This window comes from Chrysemys picta, chromosome 11 (assembly GCF_011386835.1).
Source record: "Chrysemys picta bellii isolate R12L10 chromosome 11, ASM1138683v2, whole genome shotgun sequence".
Classification (NCBI taxonomy): Eukaryota; Metazoa; Chordata; order Testudines; family Emydidae; genus Chrysemys; species Chrysemys picta.
The window spans coordinates 37,813,533-37,831,878 of record NC_088801.1 but is presented as its reverse complement, the minus strand read 5'-3'; the positions used below and the strand labels follow the sequence as shown (position 1 = coordinate 37,831,878).

At 39.9% G+C, this 18,346-nt stretch overlaps 1 protein-coding gene across 4 annotated transcripts in view; it reads left to right on the top strand.

The window, feature by feature from the left end:
* Positions 1-18,346, top strand: part of LRP2 (LDL receptor related protein 2) — a 176,802-nt gene that overhangs the window by 47,453 nt on the left and 111,003 nt on the right. For all 4 annotated transcript variants that reach the window (XM_065561806.1, XM_024114865.3, XM_065561805.1 and 1 more), the window contains exons 10-19: positions 3,441-3,569; positions 4,475-4,644; positions 6,584-6,807; positions 7,923-8,129; positions 9,888-10,090; positions 10,990-11,130; positions 12,150-12,353; positions 14,319-14,511; positions 17,433-17,558; positions 17,912-18,042. In XM_065561806.1, coding sequence (XP_065417878.1) covers positions 3,441-3,569; positions 4,475-4,644; positions 6,584-6,807; positions 7,923-8,129; positions 9,888-10,090; positions 10,990-11,130; positions 12,150-12,353; positions 14,319-14,511; positions 17,433-17,558; positions 17,912-18,042 — 1,728 coding nt within the window. The remainder of the gene's footprint in view (positions 1-3,440; positions 3,570-4,474; positions 4,645-6,583; positions 6,808-7,922; positions 8,130-9,887; positions 10,091-10,989; positions 11,131-12,149; positions 12,354-14,318; positions 14,512-17,432; positions 17,559-17,911; positions 18,043-18,346) is intronic.

The window sequence follows — 18,346 nt, the reverse complement described above, 5'->3', positions numbered from 1 at the left end:
TATTAGTGAAGCTTTCTAAACATACTCACATTTTGTCAACATTGCAGTCAAAGCTTGTAAGCCTGGCACGTTGGTCCTGATGAACACTGGGAGGGAGACACTGGTCCTCCCTGTTCATGAAAACACGAGTGGGTTCAGGGAATTGTGGCCTTCCCATGGAGCTTTCATTTAACGTGAGGTTTCTAGTCCTTGAAGTTCTGAAGGGAGCCTTAAACTGCAACATCCAGAGAAGGGTGAACTTAAGTTTATTTCAATGGAATAACACTGGGGCTTGGTATTCCTGGGCAGTGATTCTTTCTAGTTACATAGACAGAATCCAAGTTAGCAGAACAAATCTGAATTTCATGCTAGCACAAATACAGAGTTCTCTGTGCAAGAGAGATCAGTCCTAAACCTTTCTGTGCTGCTTCCCAGAGTCCCTGTTCCAATCCCTAGCTCTTCCGGTTCTCTCCGCTGCACTTGCATAGGCTCCCAAATCTGCTCTAGTCTGTAAACAAGCCCATGCTTTGTTGGCTCCCTCATGAGTTCTAATGAATCTCATTTCCTTAGCTCTGGCTTCTTAACAGAAAAAGCATCATAGTAGTCAGACACTGGACATTGTTTTAACAAGTAACTTCCTTTTCCCCAGTTCCCAGCTAAATGATAGGTGGCAGGAAAAGGCAGTGGAATGGAGGAAGCGGGTGCAATGGAGTGCAGGGCTGGCAAGTTGTATGGGCCCATGGTGCTCGTGTCTCACCAATATAATAGCAGAGGGTCCCGGCTCCACCAAAGTTCAGGGCCGGGTCTCTCCCCTGGCCCCGGCTGCCCCTGTGCACCTCCCCCGTCCCGTCCCCCCCGTTCCCGCCTGCTGCCATTGGGCAATTTAAAAGGGCCCGGGGCCCCAGCTGCCACCACCAGCAGCATAACAGGGCTAAGGTGGCTTCCTGCCTGCCTGCTCCGCTTCCGGAAGCAGCCGGTATGTCCCTGCGGCCGCAGGGGGAGGACGGGGGCTGTGTCTCCGTGTGCTGCCCTCGCCTCGAGCGCTGACTCTGCCAACTGTGGCCAATGGGAGCTGCGGGGCTGATATCTGCGGGCAGCAACGCGTGGAGACCCCTCTGGCCCCCCGCCTAGGAGCTGCTGCCGGAGGGGGGTGCGGGTCGCTTTTGGGAGCCGCCCGAGGTAAGCGCTGCACCCCTCACCCACTCCCGCACCCCAATCCCCTTCTCTAGTCCAGACCCCGCACCCAAACTCCCTCCCAGAGCCCGACCCCTCCCCCCTCCTGCACCCAAACTCCCTCCCAGAGCCTGACCCCTCCCCCTTCGCCCCTCCTGCACCCCAACCCCTTGCTCCAGCCCGCACCCAAACTCCCTCCCAGAACCCGCCTCCCGCACCCCCTCCTGACCCCTCCCCCCTTCCACACCGAAACTCCCTCCCAGAGCCTTAGGCAGGTGGGGGGTGGGGGGACTTGGACCCGTTCTGGGCACCACCAAAAATTTTACAAACCTGCCGCCCCTGATGGAGTGGGGATAGAAAGGAGGAGGCTGCTTGGGGTGGGGAACAAATATCCTCATATGGTTGTCCTATACTTCTTTTTATAACAACTAGAAATTCAGATGTAATAATAATAATCTCTAATGATAACGTAGTCTCTCTGAATATGTGTTTCTCCCCATTCAGACACATGGCTATTGTATGTAAAACAAATACAATATGGAACCATGTAATGATGATTAAATCCTGGAAAATGGTTTGTTAGATAAGGCTTAATTCATCAGCGTTGAAGAATATGGAGCTCCTCCGATGGAAAGTCCTATAGAAGTTCCAAGTATTATTATTAAATATATTGAAAATTGAGTTTAGCTGTTTCTTTTATTATAACTCATTGTAGCGATAGGCTTGTAGATTCACGCTCCTATGTGTTCATTACTCAGTTTCTCTCTTGCTCTAAATAAATGGTAATATGAATAAATATATTCCTCTTAGAATTCTTATAAATAAATATTCATGTAGCCACACACGCAGCACTCACTCATGAACTGCTAATGCTGCTCAGGTTTTTTCTCTCATTTATCTTCAGACCAATCTAAAAAATGAAAATGTTTCTGATAATTAAAAGTATTTACAAGGATGCATTTTATTTATGCACAAGTCACCAAAGCAGTTTTGTTTAAATTATATTAGAGTTGCTTACTTCCAAAAATTCTGCAGTGTATGGTGTATCCTGTATCAATTTCTCCCATCTGAGTTGGATGGTATATCTTCTTGATTGGTATCAGACACTGAGAAAATCTCACAGGGCTTGAGCCTGAAAGATGATGGACACTTGGAGAGGTGCTGAGTGCCCATAACTCTTTTGGATGTCAACACCTTGCAGAATTGGCCAGTAGAAAGAATGAGATGTGATGTGATGTGAGTTAGGGAATTCATCATTTCAGTTGCATGAAGTAATTTCTAGAGATCCCATTGCTTATCTCCTGGGGTGTTGGACTGTGGGGTGCAGCAAGTATAATGAAGATGAATAGACAAGGTGTATTGATTTCATTAAATGGTTTCATCCAGTACAGTATTACTCAATTCCACATTGAAAAGAATTACTCACATGTTGACTTATATTGCTTTTTATAGTGTACTGCTAACAGTGAAGTTATATATATAAAAATAGTATAGGCTTTCGTGGGATCAGCTCTTCAGCTACCGTAAGCTGGGAGAGCTCCACTGGAGTCAGTTACACCAGTTGAAGATCTGGCCCAGGGTTTTTGCCTGGAATTATAGAGCAGATCTATATTGTCTAACCAGCTCTAAGTAACTGAAAATACAGGGACCTGCAGGCCATTCACATGTAATATAGGTTTTGAACTACTCATCTCATCTGAACAGTAGTTTAGTTCTGTTGTCTCTGCTAAGTCTAATGGAATTACTGTGTTAGATAGCAGCACTTCTAAGAAGGTGGCCGTTGATATGTTATGCATGCTAAATAGCTGACATGATGTTCCTTGTGGTTGTACTGGTACTAGGGGCTGTACTTCTGGGAGCATTGCGCCCTTGGGTGCCCCATGTATAGCCTCAAATAAGAGATATTTCTGAGTCCAGTAGGGTGGGTATCTACTGAAAGTATCTCACATTCATTCCATCATTTGCTTTCCATTGTTCTTGATCACTCTTGGAAGGTAGACACTGAAATCCCTTTCCTACCAATTATTTTTTCCTCCATTGCTTGCACAAACAGGTTTGTTATTGTCAGGCAGCCCATGAAGCTTAGGCAGCTGCACTGATCTTTTTCTTTTGAGGAAAAGAAAATAGAAGCATTTGTTGTCAAAGGGGAAACCTACCCCATAGCGACAGTGACTTTGCAACCAAATATAAGGAAAAAAGGGAGGACAGTCTTCTCAGGCCTGCCAAGTATGACTGTGTCCTCCTTGTTCGAAGCTTTGTTTATATGCATGCCTTGTCCCTCTTAACAGATTTTGATGATTGTAAGATGTGGGGTGTGTGTGACCAGCTGTGTGAAGACCGTGTTGGGCATCACCAGTGTCACTGTGTGGAAGGTTATTTCTTGGAGCATCACCGCCACTGTAGAGCCGACACTTCATGTAAGTAAATGGCACCAAGTGCGATTCTTGCTGTAATTTTACTTGTAAAGCAAATATTGTCTTGTAATTTTCTGTGTATTGGAAAAAAAAGTAGTGAAATATGCTTGAGTACAGCAGGCACATGTAAAATGTTCCAGTGGCATGAAAGATTCTGCTGGTTCCAGAGATATTCCCTATCTTTGAAATGCAATATTCAATTAGAAACAGGATTTTCAGACTGGTGGATCATTTTTAGGCTGCTCGCTCCATTTACTTTAATGGCAGCTTTGTCTGAGTGAAGTGAGCAGGATTTGGGTCTTAAATATCTTCCACTGAAATAGATCCACTCGCCCTCTCCATGGTTATATATTTTCAAGACAAACTTTCCTTCAAAGCCTTCTTATTGGAGAGTCTCTGCTGCTATGAAATGCTCTAATGGGATGTGAGAATGAAGAATACATATGGGAAGTGGCAGTAAATAGAAATTCACAGAAGATAGGCTGCGTGGCAGACTCAAAGAATATCCATCTCTCATGTGGGAAAAAGGCCTTTTGAGAGAAGAGGGGGGAGAGAGAGAGAGAACCTTCTTCAGGATGTGGATATACACACTTTTGGTAACATTTTCACACAGAAGTGTTTTTACTGCACATTCCTTAGTTGCCTCCTCCAAAACTCCAAACCAGCCTGTAGACCAGGTTGCCATGCAGTGCTTAAAGGGCCAGATTTTCACAGGTGGCTGCAATGTGTGCAATCTACAAAAACAAAATCACATTTGCATCCACCAGCAGGTTGTATACGCTCAATATTGATAAGTGTTAGTTTATACATGTGTATTCTATTTGTAGTTTGCAAACCCATTAGACCCTGTTTGCAGAATAACTGATCTATATGTTGTGCGGGTAGTCACAACTTACCCTCACTTTCAGCTGGTGTTGCATCAATTATTTTCTCCAATGGTCGTGATTTGCTGATTGGAGATGTCCATGGAAGGAGTTTTCGTACTTTGGTGCAATCCCAGAATCGTGGCGTTGCGGTCGGTGTGGACTTTCATTTTTACCTACGTAGAATCTTTTGGACAGACACAGTGCAAGATAAGGTAGGTAGAAATTTCAAGAAAAATATGATTTTTTGGAAGTAGAAAGACTCAGGAGCAGAATGTGTTGATAGCTTTTCATTTTTGAGAGCAGATGCAGGCTGTATCTTTGTTTTCTAACAAAAAAGGCCCTTGAGAAGTTTTACATTAATCACCACGTTTTCCAAGCTATACTGTTACATCTGATATATTAAACAAAGCATGCTATTATATGGTGCTATCTTGAGCAACTTTTAATTTCATAAGAAATGGAGTCCAAAAGCCTAATTAAGAGAAATAGTAGACATTCTTTCAAAACTGGACAAATTTTTCTTAGTAATTTTTTGAAACCTGATCATTTAAAATGTAAAACTGCTGTGTTTTCCAAGATGATAAAAATCAGATTTCTCCCATATACTCCAAATGGAATTGTAATTGAGCTTTGCGTAACAAATATTGACAATATTTTGTGTAATGAGCCAATATTTTGTTACACTACTTTTTTTGAAAAGAGGAAATATGTTCAGTTCAAATCAGAGTAAAACAGTAATTTTCAGAAGTCGGTTTGGGGTACATGTTAAAGCAGGTAGGCTCACATTTTTACCATTGTCTCTTTTCTCCTCCCCCAACCTCATTGAAAAGAATAAAAGTTGCAGTTCAGTTGCATAAATCTAAAACTTTTATAAGAACTTTGTAGGGCTAGTAAACCAAAACTGGAAATAAGCTGATAACGCTGTGTCTGAAAGAATCTGTATATTTCTGAGTATAGTACTATGTCACTAATGTTAGATGTCATATTACCGACACACCCCATTTCTCCAAACTCTAGACTACAAAAAAAGAGCCTAATTTCAATAATAAAAGTCTTTATAAGACACTTACTTATTGCCCTTGCTGGTTGGGGAATAGGGGACAGGAAGCTCTTCTGGGTTCACCTCTGACCCACTCCCTGCTGACCCCAATGTGTAGAGGGTTTGCACAGAGCGAGGTTACCGTCACTGAGCTGGTGTTTACCACATGTGTAAATTTGCCAAGCCTTCCACAGCAGAGCCACGCTGCCAAGGGCCCTGCATGGCCATGGAGAAAGGGCAGGATTTTCCCCAGAGTTGTTAGCTTTGCACAATTCTTGCATTTTCCCCACATAATATTTCCATTTATTATACTTAAGCCAGTTGCAGCAGCATAGTTTAAGGTTGAGGACAGAGTTTTACCTGTAAAATGTTTTTGCCTGCAATTATATTGTTATTTTACCTTTTACTGTAAAAGGTACCAACACTTCAGTGAATGGACATTTGCATCAAAAGCTTTTTGTGGCAGAGACTGTCTATTTATCTATGTTTGTGTAACACATAACACAATAGAGCTCCAATCTTGTTTGCAACGTCTACGAGTAACAACAACAATAATAAATAAGGCATTCTCTTACATGTGAAATGCATTGTGATTAATACATAAATATTAGAAAAACAAAGATTATTAAACACTGTTAACAATTAAGCTAAGGTACAAACTAATTAAGAACATTATGAGTTCTGCACCTATGACATTCCTCGTCTCATCTAGTTTGCATTTGGCCTAAAATCCCCAAGATCCTCAGTCACTGGGTTTAGAACAATGGAGTTTTTTTGTTTTTTACTCCAGGACTTTTGCCATTTTTACTCTGGTGGAAGACATTTTCAGTCTGGTAACTTGTCCAGTCTGCAGGAATGACACATGGATCAAACTCTCTGTTTCTGCATTTGGATCCAAAATTTCACAAAAATCCTCCTTATTTCTTTTTGCAAAAGCCTAGGGAGCAGCTTTAAAGGGTTTACATGGTTGTAACCATGGGCAGAATTTGGCCCCATATCTATAGGGCCACGTGATTACCTCAGGCATGACAACTACTGTGTGAGTAATTAAGATGACTAATGGAACATCATGGTAGTTAATTGTTTGTTAATAATATGTATTTTATTTTCAGGTGTTTTCTGTTGGGATTGATGGTTCTGATATCCATGAAGTTTTAAATGTTTCAGTTGACACACCTGAAAATCTCGCAGTAGACTGGATTAACAATAAACTGTATGTAGTTGAGACCAGTGTGAACAGAATAGATATGGTAAACTTGGATGGAACTAACCGTGTAACTCTTATTGCTGAAAATCTGGGAAATCCTAGAGGAATAGCACTCGACCCAACTGTTGGGTAAGTGATACAGGTGAGGTAATGAGAAAAGATGGTTAAAATCCCTGTATTCATATATAAAGGAACAGTAACTAAGAAATAGTCAATAATTGTCTTTTGAAATAAAACATAAAAGGGAGGCCTTGACAATTTGTGTTCTATTGGCTGATCTCTCGTTTCACAAGAGTTATGGGTATTAAACCCAGCACCCCAATTAAATTCCAGTTTAAACATCATGCTCAGTTTGAAAGTTAACTGAACCTTCTCCCTTTTCACATCCCTGTGTAGTATGGCTCCTACATTTGCCCCTCAGAGGTGTCTGCATTTTATTGTGGGTGAACGTATTTCTGTACATGATGTATTGTACAGTGTCATGTTATTTGTGAGGAAGACTATATAATTAATTGATAAATAATATTACCTATGGAATGGTAATTTACACACAGATATAGACTAAGACCCTAGCTATACCGTGCTATAGAACTGTCTGTTACGGCAGCACCATGGAATGCTTTTACTCTCATTGTTTGGAGCCTGAGTATTATGGCAAGATTTTGGTCTTCAATGTGCACATGCAGCTACCATTGAAACCAGTGAGAATAGTGATGTGCATCCAGGGGATAGAATTTTTCCTTAAAGGTTTTTGTTGTGGCTGCTAGCCTCTTGCTGCTTGGGATGCAGTAGTGGGTGAACCCTGTACTGCTTTTGTTTGTCCCTGCCCCATATACTTCAGCAGTACGTAAGAGGCATGAACCGTTTCGATCTTCCTCTGGGACAGAGAGATGAGTTTCATGCCCTTTATAATGATGCACTTCAAGGCCCACCTGGTTGATCCTGGCTTTTTCCTGGTGGTTCCTCTGTCCATTGCTGAGCACATTAGAAGTTCCATAAACCTCTGGGTGAAATCACAGTTCTTGCTGAACTCTACGTGTAGAGAAACCTGTAGGCCAGATCCTCCGTTGGTGTCAACTGGCATATTTCCATTGTGCACCGATTGATCTCAATTGATACCATAGCTCCAACTCTAAAAATGTGCTGTTTTAAATGATGAAACAATTTGAAAATTCCACATAAAATGTAGCTTTTTTATAAAATCTCAAGGAAACGTGGGACCTTAATTTTTTTTTCTTTTATAGTTATTTATTTTTCTCAGACTGGGATAATCTTTCTGGAGATCCTAAAGTGGAAAGGGCCTTCATGGATGGCACAAACCGGCAAGATTTGATAAAAACAAAATTAGGCTGGCCTGCTGGAATAACTCTGGATATTGTATCAAAGAGACTTTACTGGGTGGACAGCCGCTTTGATTACATTGAGACTGTAACTTATGATGGGCTTCAAAGGTAGAAGAGAATTTTGTTTCTTATATTTTACGGGCCAGTTGTACTATATCTGGTTCAAGATCTGTCTATCCAAATGAGATTCACAACATCTAAACTACAACACAACTTGAATGTGATGTAGGACACCTTAATTTATGATATGTGTCACTCGTTAAATGTTAAATTCCTCCACTGTACCTCATGTTTTATGCCTATGTCCTGTTTTCCCCTTGATTATATTTTTGCACTTCCTTCTTCATTCACATTGTTTTTCATTGCCCACTCCCATGATACATGTCTTTTGATGGCATGCGTTTTTATTTCTTTGAACACTTTACATTTTCTTTCTATGTCTTTTCCTTGTGCTAGTTTGTTACATTCATTGTAAACTCGAGCTTCCTAAACCCCACACACCACAATGGAAATAAAATGTTCTGATTTCTTCTCTTTTTGAGTGCACTTCAAACCTAATCACAAATCTGCAGTAACAGCTATTAAAAAGCCATCATTTACCACACAGTGATGTCTGAGACACTGTCACTCCTGATATAAATAGGGAGTAACCACAGTATCTCAGCTACCACAGAAGTAATTGTTGACTTTTAATGGTGACCACTGAATTTATTGTCTATTATTTATTATTTAGAAGCTCCCTCACCTCTACATTGCTAATTATGGCCTCTGTGTTTCTCAGACATGAGACTAAAATTGTTCCCTTTCTAGTTCCCGTTAACATCTTGTCCAAGAAAACAGTTGTCTGTCAAGTCAACAATTTTATTACTCGGTTTATTGCTTCATTTGCAAGAGAGTGTTTCTTCATATAAAAGCAATGCTGGTATCTTTGTTTTTCTCCTTATATCTGCTCTTTTCAAGGCCATTTTCATGGTTTAGTAAGGCAGGAATGCAAGTGGTTAGAACAATCTGTATTTTTCTAAGATAAAAACTTATCACTTATTGCAACATTGAGTATCTTACATTAATGTACAAATTATGCATTTTTGAAGTGAGTCAATGGTATAGTTTGAAAGTGCTCTTAAAATAGAATTTAATGTCCTCCTGAGTAACACACCAGAAAACCACAGCACATGTCTCCTCATAACTGGAGGCCCCTGGAGGTATAGAATTTGACCTACATAAAGGAAAGGAACCTTCAGTCAGGTTAATGTTAATATATTTAATAGTGAAGTGTTGTTTAGTGAAGTAAACACTTTGCATTATCCCTATAATTGATCTAGCATACGTTATTTCAGCGTTTGTGTGGAATGCACATATTTTATGATGGATTTGGGTCTTTTCATATGTCCACATTTAACTAGTGCAGGCCTCTCTTATTTGGCCTTCCGTAGCCTTCTCCAAATTTTCTTCTTGACTTGTTATTTTCTTCAGTATGTCCTGGCATTTTATCTTTTCACCATCCCAGGCCTCTTCTGTCTCCTTCCCAAGTGTCCCATGCTTGTCTGATCTCCTCTCTGTGGAGACTGGCCACTTTCTGCTTCTCTCATTTCCTTAGTAATTTTGAGTTGCTTTCTGCATTATTCACTCGCTGCCTACCTTGCATTTCTTCTGTGACACTACTCTGCATATATTTTTCAGCTTCACTTCTTTGACCACTGTTGGTCTCTCCCATAGACATGTTGGAAGCTTATTTGTATATAAAAGCAGAAGCTAATTAATAATTTAGTAAAGTTCTATTTTTTGTTGTTGTTTTTGATCAAAATGAAGTGAAATTATCTTTCTGACAATATTTTACATGTAACCTTAAAAATGTCTTTGTAACAGGAGAACAATAGCTCATGGAGGGTCACTGATTCCTCATCCCTATGGAATAAGTCTTTTTGAACATAATGTTTATTTTACTGATTGGACAAGGATGGCAGTGATAAAGGCTAATAAATTTGCAGACTCTAACCCTCAAGTTATCTACCAGTCTTCACTGAGGCCATATGGAGTGACAGTTTACCATGCTCTCAGGCAGCCATATGGTAAGCCAACTGATTGTCAAGAGAAGTGTTGGAATTGTCCTATCTAGAGTTGCTAAAAGAAACACTAGACAGTTATATTAATTGTAAAGAAGCTGATTATACACAATTTAAAAGCAACGTCTGAGTAATATATTGATATTTGGAAGAAACAAACTTGTGTTTATGAGCAATTTTCACTTTTATGGCTTGATCCAGCTGCCATTAAAGTAAATGGAAGTATATATCCATTGACTTTAATGGCAGTTGGATCAGGCCCTCAGTGACAAGTGAATACTGTATGTGAGACATAACTATGTACTGAGTGTAGGGCTATATATACACTACCAGTTACGTCGGTACAAGTTACGTCACTCAAGGGTGTGAATAAGCCACCCCCAAGTGACGTAAGTTACACCGATATAAGCGCCAGTGTGGACAGCGCTATGTCGGCGTCAGAGCTTCTATGCTCTCATTGTGGGTGGATTAATTAAGTTGATATGAGAGCTCTCTTCCGTCAGCTTAGAGTGGCTAGACTAGAGAGCTTACAGCGGTGCAGCTGCGCCTCTGCAAGCTCTCTAGTGTAGCCATAGACTGAATGCAGAAAGTTATAGACCAAAGCGTTTACCTTAAAAGCTATGGCCCCCACACTGCAATGTGCTGAATACCTTTCGGGAGGTGCCAAGCAATCTGAATGCTGGTTAACTTTAATGATAGTTGATGATCGGCACCTCCTGGGAATTACTCAGCATCTTGCAGGGCCCTCCGTGTCATATTTTCCTATGGGAGTTTTGTCCTCATTAGGCAATATACCTCCAAATGATTTGCCATAAATACTGAAAAAATGTCTGAAAATATAAAAATTGATGATGGATGGAAAGTTTATAGCATGAAGATTTAATTCCGTCCATATTATTTTCCAGTAAGAAATCCTTGTGGAAGTAATAATGGGGGCTGCGAACAAATCTGTGTTCTCAGTCACAAAACAGATAACGATGGGCTGGGCTACCGCTGCAAATGCACCCTGGGCTTTGATCTACGCGTGGATGGGCGACATTGCATTGGTAAGGAAGTGTATTAGTGGCTGTTGCAAGTAGCACTGCCATGGATAAAATTATATCTGTAAATGGCCAGTGCACTAATGACTTCAAAACATATGAATTCCATAGCTATGTACCAGCTACAAAAAAATAATAGCTGAGAGAGATACAATAATTGAGACAAAGAAAGTAGATCAAAAAGAACAGAGCCCCAGGAACTGAACCTTTTGGGAGTTTATAAGGGAGGGGACTGGGCAGACAGGAGGAGTTCCCATAGAAAAATGATAAGGGAGCATTGAGGGGATTCTATTCCAGTTTTGTCTAGAAAATTGTGTAAACAGGTATTCAGAGTATCCTTTCCCCGTTTTTCATTACCAATGTGGGGTTAGATATGCTAAGTTGTTCAGCACTTTTTCCCATGACCTCTGTTGACAGCTGTAAAAGTTAAATGTAACAACTTCCACAGTTGCTCCTGTCTTTTCATGGTGATTTAGGAGCATGGTGGCTTAAGACTTGTGTTGCTACAAGTGTCAGAAAAGAGCTGATGTGGTCAGCTCAGATATGGTCTGGTGGCAGAGGTAGCCCCATACAGCCTATCAATTCTCTTTGCACAAGTGGTCACCATGGAAATTAATGAGAGAGCCACTATGCCTGCTTTCCTTGGGGTAATGTTTTCTGTAAAGAGATGTAGGATCCTTAGCAACTATGCAAGTGGAAGAAGTGGAAGACCCTGCTAGGTCACCATATGTTCTTTCAGAGATTCCATTTTTCTTCTATTTGCTTAAATTCCATTTCTGCTCTTTCCTTTTCCCTCTTCTTGAAACTCTATTTTTTTCTCATTCTCTTCTTCTCTCTCGTCTTCTTCCATCTCTCTTTTTCCTCCCAGTCCTTCTGTTTTATGTGTTTAAATGTTATTGCCAAAACAAATATTGCAAAATAAAACTAAAAAGTTCCTTACCTTACATTTAATTAATTTTGTATCATCTGAGCCTGAGGAAGCCCTTTAAGTCACTAAAATCTATATGTGTTCTTTTCTTTTATAGCTGTGCAACAGTTTTTGCTCTTTTCATCACAGTTGGCAGTGCGTGGGATCCCATTCAATCTCTCCACCCAGGAAGATGTGATTATCCCAGTGACTGGGAGCCCTTCATATTTTGTTGGAATTGACTTCTATGCCCAGGATGACACCATTTTTTTTTCAGATACAACTAGAGATATAATTTATAAACAAAAAACGAATGGGTCAGGTGAGATGCAAACTGTTGCTTTGGTTTCTGTATGTATCTTCATATGAAAAATCTGGGTATTTGCCTTGGCAGGAAATTTTGTAACCTCCTGCAAATTTTAGCCATTTCGCAAATGTACTCAAGCTCCAGTCTTACATTCTTTGTACACCCAAACTGCAGTGGGTATGGAATCAGGCCACCCAAAACTGAAGTTTTGCAGTAGCAAAAACCAGTAGTCTATATATGCCCTGCTGGTGTAAATGGTACGTCTTTGTGCCATTGCTGCCTGCTGTGTATCCAAGCTGGATTCACCACTGGCCATAGGCAGGTGACCTCTCCATTGCTGCTTTTCCTGTAGGAAAGGGCAGCTTTAAATTACACAGGTTTCATCTCCTGTCCTCCAGAGCCAAACCCATCCTTCTACATTAGGACTGTGCTGGTTGTCTGCAGGCCACTGTTGTTTGCACAGGATGTTGTGATTAGCTTGCACCACTGCAACCCAGCTCTGGAAGGACATTATACCGCTGGAGGCCCTCAAGTAGGGTTTTCACTTTCTTTTACCAAGGTAGAGGGTGCAGTGATTCTGCTCCATTACATATTAGTATTCATATACTAAGATATGTAAATAATCTTGCATTTTTAGAAAATGCCAGCTAATTGAAACAATGACAGTAAAATATCAAAAACACAGAAAGGAGTATCCTAGAGAAATACAGATGAATATCAATCCCAATTTCAGGCTGAGAAAGTACGATCGCAAATATTTGTACTAATCTTATATGGGGCTACTGTAAATACCACTCTGAAAACATTCAAAAAGATAAGGCAGTAAGGATCCTTCCAATTCCTTTAAAGGAACTGCAAGGACTGATGCTTGCATTTTGTGTTATTTTTCCCTGTTTAAGGGCACACTACTGCAGTCCACACTCAGGCAAAACTCCCACTCAAGTCATTGTTGGATTCTGTTTTCCCTCATGTCTTTCCATTATAGGTGTATATGCTGGCTAGCATAATGGTGCCTCAGTCCCTGATTGGGAGCGCTAGAGGTGGTACTGAAATGTAAATATTGAATAATAATAATCTTAATGTGATTGTGTTATCCATAAACTGACACCTCTGTCAGTCTTTGGCAAACTTGGCAACTTTGTCCCTAAGAATTATTCCTGCTATGTTCACTTAGGAGTGAAATATTTGTGCCCCCTCCTCCCACTCTCTCAACCAGTGCCAGTTCATCAATTCTGCTGTATTTTAAATGGTGAAAATCGGGTGTTTCTTGTTTTTATCTCCTTCTATGAGACAAATGAAGACTCTGGCCTGATTGTTTGAGATAGTGCACTATAGCAAGAAACCACACTAGTTGTGTGATGATTAATAAGAATCTTATTTGTGGTATTGTTAGGAGTGTTCCTGACTAAGGTACAGATTAAGGACCAGTTTCTGCCCTTCCGTACACATGCACACCTCCCCTTGACTTCAGCAAGGGCTACATGTACATATGGGAGGGGAGAACTTGGCCTTATTGGACTTGACTCACTCCTGTATCAGACTGGTGAAAAATCACCAGAGTGCTCATCACCCGGCTCTGTCAGGGAGCTTGAAGTTGGCCAGCGCTGCCCAAACAGTGGGTAGCTCTGGCTGGGGAGGGAGGAAGCATGGCCAGGGTGCCTAAACGATGTGCTGATTCAGTGCATGCCTTAATGACCCCCCTTTGTAGGACTCCTATGAAACCCTGTTTGTAAATTATAGCTGCCCTTTTCTGGCCAAACCTTAATTTCCCCTCTTCCAGGATGAATCTCCTGAGTGTAGCAAACCCTCTCTGGCACAAGGGGTGCAATCCAGCCTGCTATATCATTGCTCGGTTACTCATAGATAATTAAAATTATCCAAAAGCAGAATTGCTCTGTTCTGTGAACAAAATTGTGCTTTCCTGTGATTGTATCCACATCCAAAGGGTTTAATTTATACTGTGTATATTGCAAATTCTAGGCAGAGAAATTCTGACAGCCAATAGGGTGGAAGGCATTGAAGATTTGGCTTTTGATTGGATCTCAAAGAACCTGTACTGGACAGATCCTCGATATAGGAGCATTAGTGTTATGAGGTTGACTGATAAATCTAGACGAACTATTGTCCAGAATTTAAATAACCCTCGATCAATAGTGGTTCATCCTGTTATTGGGTAAGTCTGATTTTGTTTTTATTTTAAAAGCTGCAAACAATTGTATGTTTTAGCAGCACCAGCAGTTTAAATTTACCTTTCAGAATTTCTGGTTTTGGACCTCAGCTACTTTCCAAAATATTCTCTTTCTCTCCAGCTTCCTCCTTCTGCATTTTTCTTATCCTGGCCCAGATTACAACATCCCAAGCAAAGTACAAGATGATACACATTGAGCATGAAAGGAATATTCAACAAAATTATCTTTAAAGGCACAGATTTTTTTCTTTTGCTTTTGTCTATTGATATAAAGCCAAGAGAAGCTTGTTAGTTTTATATCATTTGGATTAGAAAATTGCTCTCCGCCTCCACAGTCTAGAGATAAAGTTATATATGTATTATTTTGAACACAGGATAGTTCTGAGAATTATAATTTGGATCCTTTTATGACTTTCATTTTCTGTATTTGAATAATTCTATTTGAAACTTGTAAGATGCTGCTGTTTGTCTTTGACATATACTCAAAGCAATAAGATTCTGCTTTGTGTAATACAATGAAAAGAAGAGGCTGTGTTTCTTTTGATGGAAATGTCTAACCTTAATTGCAACTCTCCATGCAACTGCAGCTATGCTAAAGTGTCACTTTCACTGCATACTTTAGGTTCCTATCCCTGGTGTAGAGTATCTTAATGATTCTTTGAATATTTTCCTTAATTGCATCTTCATTTTTAATAACCCATTCCCCTAGGGGGTTGAGTTATCCTAAAAGTGGAGTGATGAGCTGATAAGGAACATTCTTAATCTCTAACCCTTGGAATGTGAAGCTTTGTTCACTGGTAGAGTTGTGTTAAGCAGCTAAGCTCAGCTCTATGACTGTAGGTGCGTTGACAGGTCAGGACAAAACCATGGACATATTAATGCCTACCTGTAAATATTAAGAAAGGAATTTTTCATCTTTTGGTTTGATTTTTCTTTTTGAATTAAATCGCACTATACATTTAAAATCTTGACAAAGATGTGGCTACCTCATGCCTAAAGGAACAAAACATCTGAAAAGTAGAGGGTACTGGGCATAAAATAGATATTTTGCTCCTAGTGTCACTAACTGTATAAGGGTGGACCAAGGAGGTAATATATGTACTATTGAAAACCAGTAACTACACAGATCCTTGAAACCGCTGCTCTTACCCAGCATTTTTATTCATTAACCTGTTAAATCTGGCACCTGGAGGTCACTTCCTGTGCTTGATTTTTGCTCATTTAATTAAACATTTAGCATTACAGAACACTGCCCCCTTCCCAATCTAAAGAAATACTCAGCTTTTGTTAGGTTTATAAATCTTGGACACTACTCTTACCCAACACACACACTCTTTTTAAAGTATTTAGGAGGATGCTGCTCTCTCTTTATATATTATCTTTTTGGTTTAGTAAACTCTCTCTCTCTCCTTGCTCCTTTCTTCCTCCTGCTGTTCTGTATTATCTTACTCAGGTGTTGTCATAACCTTCATCTCATCTTCATCTTCTTCAGCACAGCCAGTTGGTCCTTCACAATTACTTTAAGATGAGAGGAGTTCCTTGTGATCTTACAGACTCCAGTTTCTGCTGCAACCATTGACTCCTGTTGTTTGTACTGATTTGGCACTGAGTGGAGTGAACAACTTTGCTCTTTCTGCTGTCTAACTAACATCTCTATTTCTGCTGTATGTGCTCTATTGCTTTATGAGGTTTATCTGCCTGATCTTTTAATTTGACTTTTGCCCTAATTCTGCTCTCTGTTGAAATGTGCCTTTCCCTGCAACATGTTTGTTTTGTATTTATGATTCATTGGTTCCTTATTGTTCGAGCTCCACCACTTGTTTTGTAATGATTTTCAGAATCACCAAATTAGCCGCTTTTAAGAGAGTCTTGTTACCTACCAACACAATCAATTAGTAACTTATCTGTGCAAATATGTATAAAGTCTCTTGTGGTGTTTGAACTCAGCTTTAATTGTCTACCAAGTGAATTGAGTCACTTATCTTCTGCAAGAAATCATATTTTGGAGTACCTCTTTACTTTTTCAAGGGATGGAGAGTTAGGAGTGCCGTGAATATATAACAATATAATAAATGAATCAGCAACGTGCTTCAGAGCTGTTGCTCTCATCTGTTTTATTATGACATGTAGTCATCTGAGTTGTTTGTCTGATTTGATGTTTCACCTTTAAGTCATATGCATGGAATCTTATTCCGCACCTCCCAGTTCATGTTGGTACTCTGAGTTTCTTTTATAAAATATTATTTCCCAGTGCTGCGGTCACTGATCTGTTACCAAAAAAATATAAGTGGAAGCATTTGGTTCCCCAAATGATAACAGCAGTTTCTCTCTCCATGTGCATAGCATGGTTCAGTGTCCATTAGTGCTCTGTTCACATATGCTATTATGCAGCCTAACTGCATCAAGATTGCATTGGTTCCTCATGAGCTTGCATCTACCATCTCCAGTTTCAAGTGTATTCATGTGCATCGAACTATGGAAAGAGGAAGGGTTTGTGGAAACTGTTTAGAGCAGTGCAAAGACCTTCTCCCATCTCTTAGTGTATGGAAGGGACTCTGCTGGCTCTGGGATGTACAATTTACACCTCCTTGGATCAGATGTAATGAATCTGGATCCTTTCCCCTGCTTACTTTTAGTGAATCTGGGTCATTTTCCCCGCTTAGTTTTAGCAGAATACCTGGATGAGTATTATGAAATATACTGCTGCTGGATGGAGCCATTTCTTCCAACCAAGAGAAAATCTGATTTTTTAAAATGATTGTGATGGTGTGACACAAAAAAGAGAGTGCATGTTTTTTTGAATTGTGCATTTGTTGTGTTAACCAAACTATTTTCAGTGGACAAAAACAGCTGTTTCTTCATGGCTATGAATATTTCCCAGGCATTTTCTTCTTTTTTCCCCCCAGTTATATATTCTGGACAGATTGGTTCCGCCCTGCTAAAATCATGAGAGCCTGGTGTGATGGATCCCATGCCTTGCCAATTGTGAACACAACACTTGGCTGGCCCAATGGCCTAGCCATTGATTGGGGGTAAGAAAAAGATCGATAAGAAGCCACGAAGGCCTTTTGAGCAAATATGTGTTTCTTTCTTTAAACAGTTAGGGGCATTGTAACAGACACCTTTGCAACTATCTTTTATTGTTTACAAGAAGCAAAAGTATGGAACACTATATTTCAAACTGTGTGTTGCAGTGCTTTTATTTCCTCCGGGAGCTGTATTTTTTCAAAATGTCAAAATATATGTGAAATTTGAGATTTTCTCCGAAAAAAATTCTGAAATAACTTCATGAAAAATCTAGTCTAGGACTGTTCACTTATTGAGAAACTTATTTCTGTTTGTAAACATGTAATTCTTTGAGATAAAATATTTTTATTGTTTTTAGTGCTTTAAGGCTGTATTGGGTGGATGCCTTTTTTGATAAAATTGAGCACAGTACCTTTGATGGGTTAGACAGAAGGACTCTTGAACGCATTAATCAGATGTCTCATCCATTTGGCCTGACTATCTTTGGAGGTGAGTCTGGCATTGAAAAATATTAGATGTATTACAATCCATAACAGTTTACCATGAAATGAGCTGAGACTGTACACGATGAAGTATTATGCAATCTTTTGCGATGCAGGTTTTCTACAAAAAGGCAGTGTTGAAAGTTTCTGTAACAAAATATACCTAGTGCTGCTTGTTTACTTTTGAAGGCTGCTTTTCACACATTTGTACTGAAATCATTTGAGAACTTAAATGATTGTTCTTGTAACTAGGTTAACCTTTTCGGTGCAATATCTTGGGTACGATACACTACTAGCTACAGCTTCTAGGA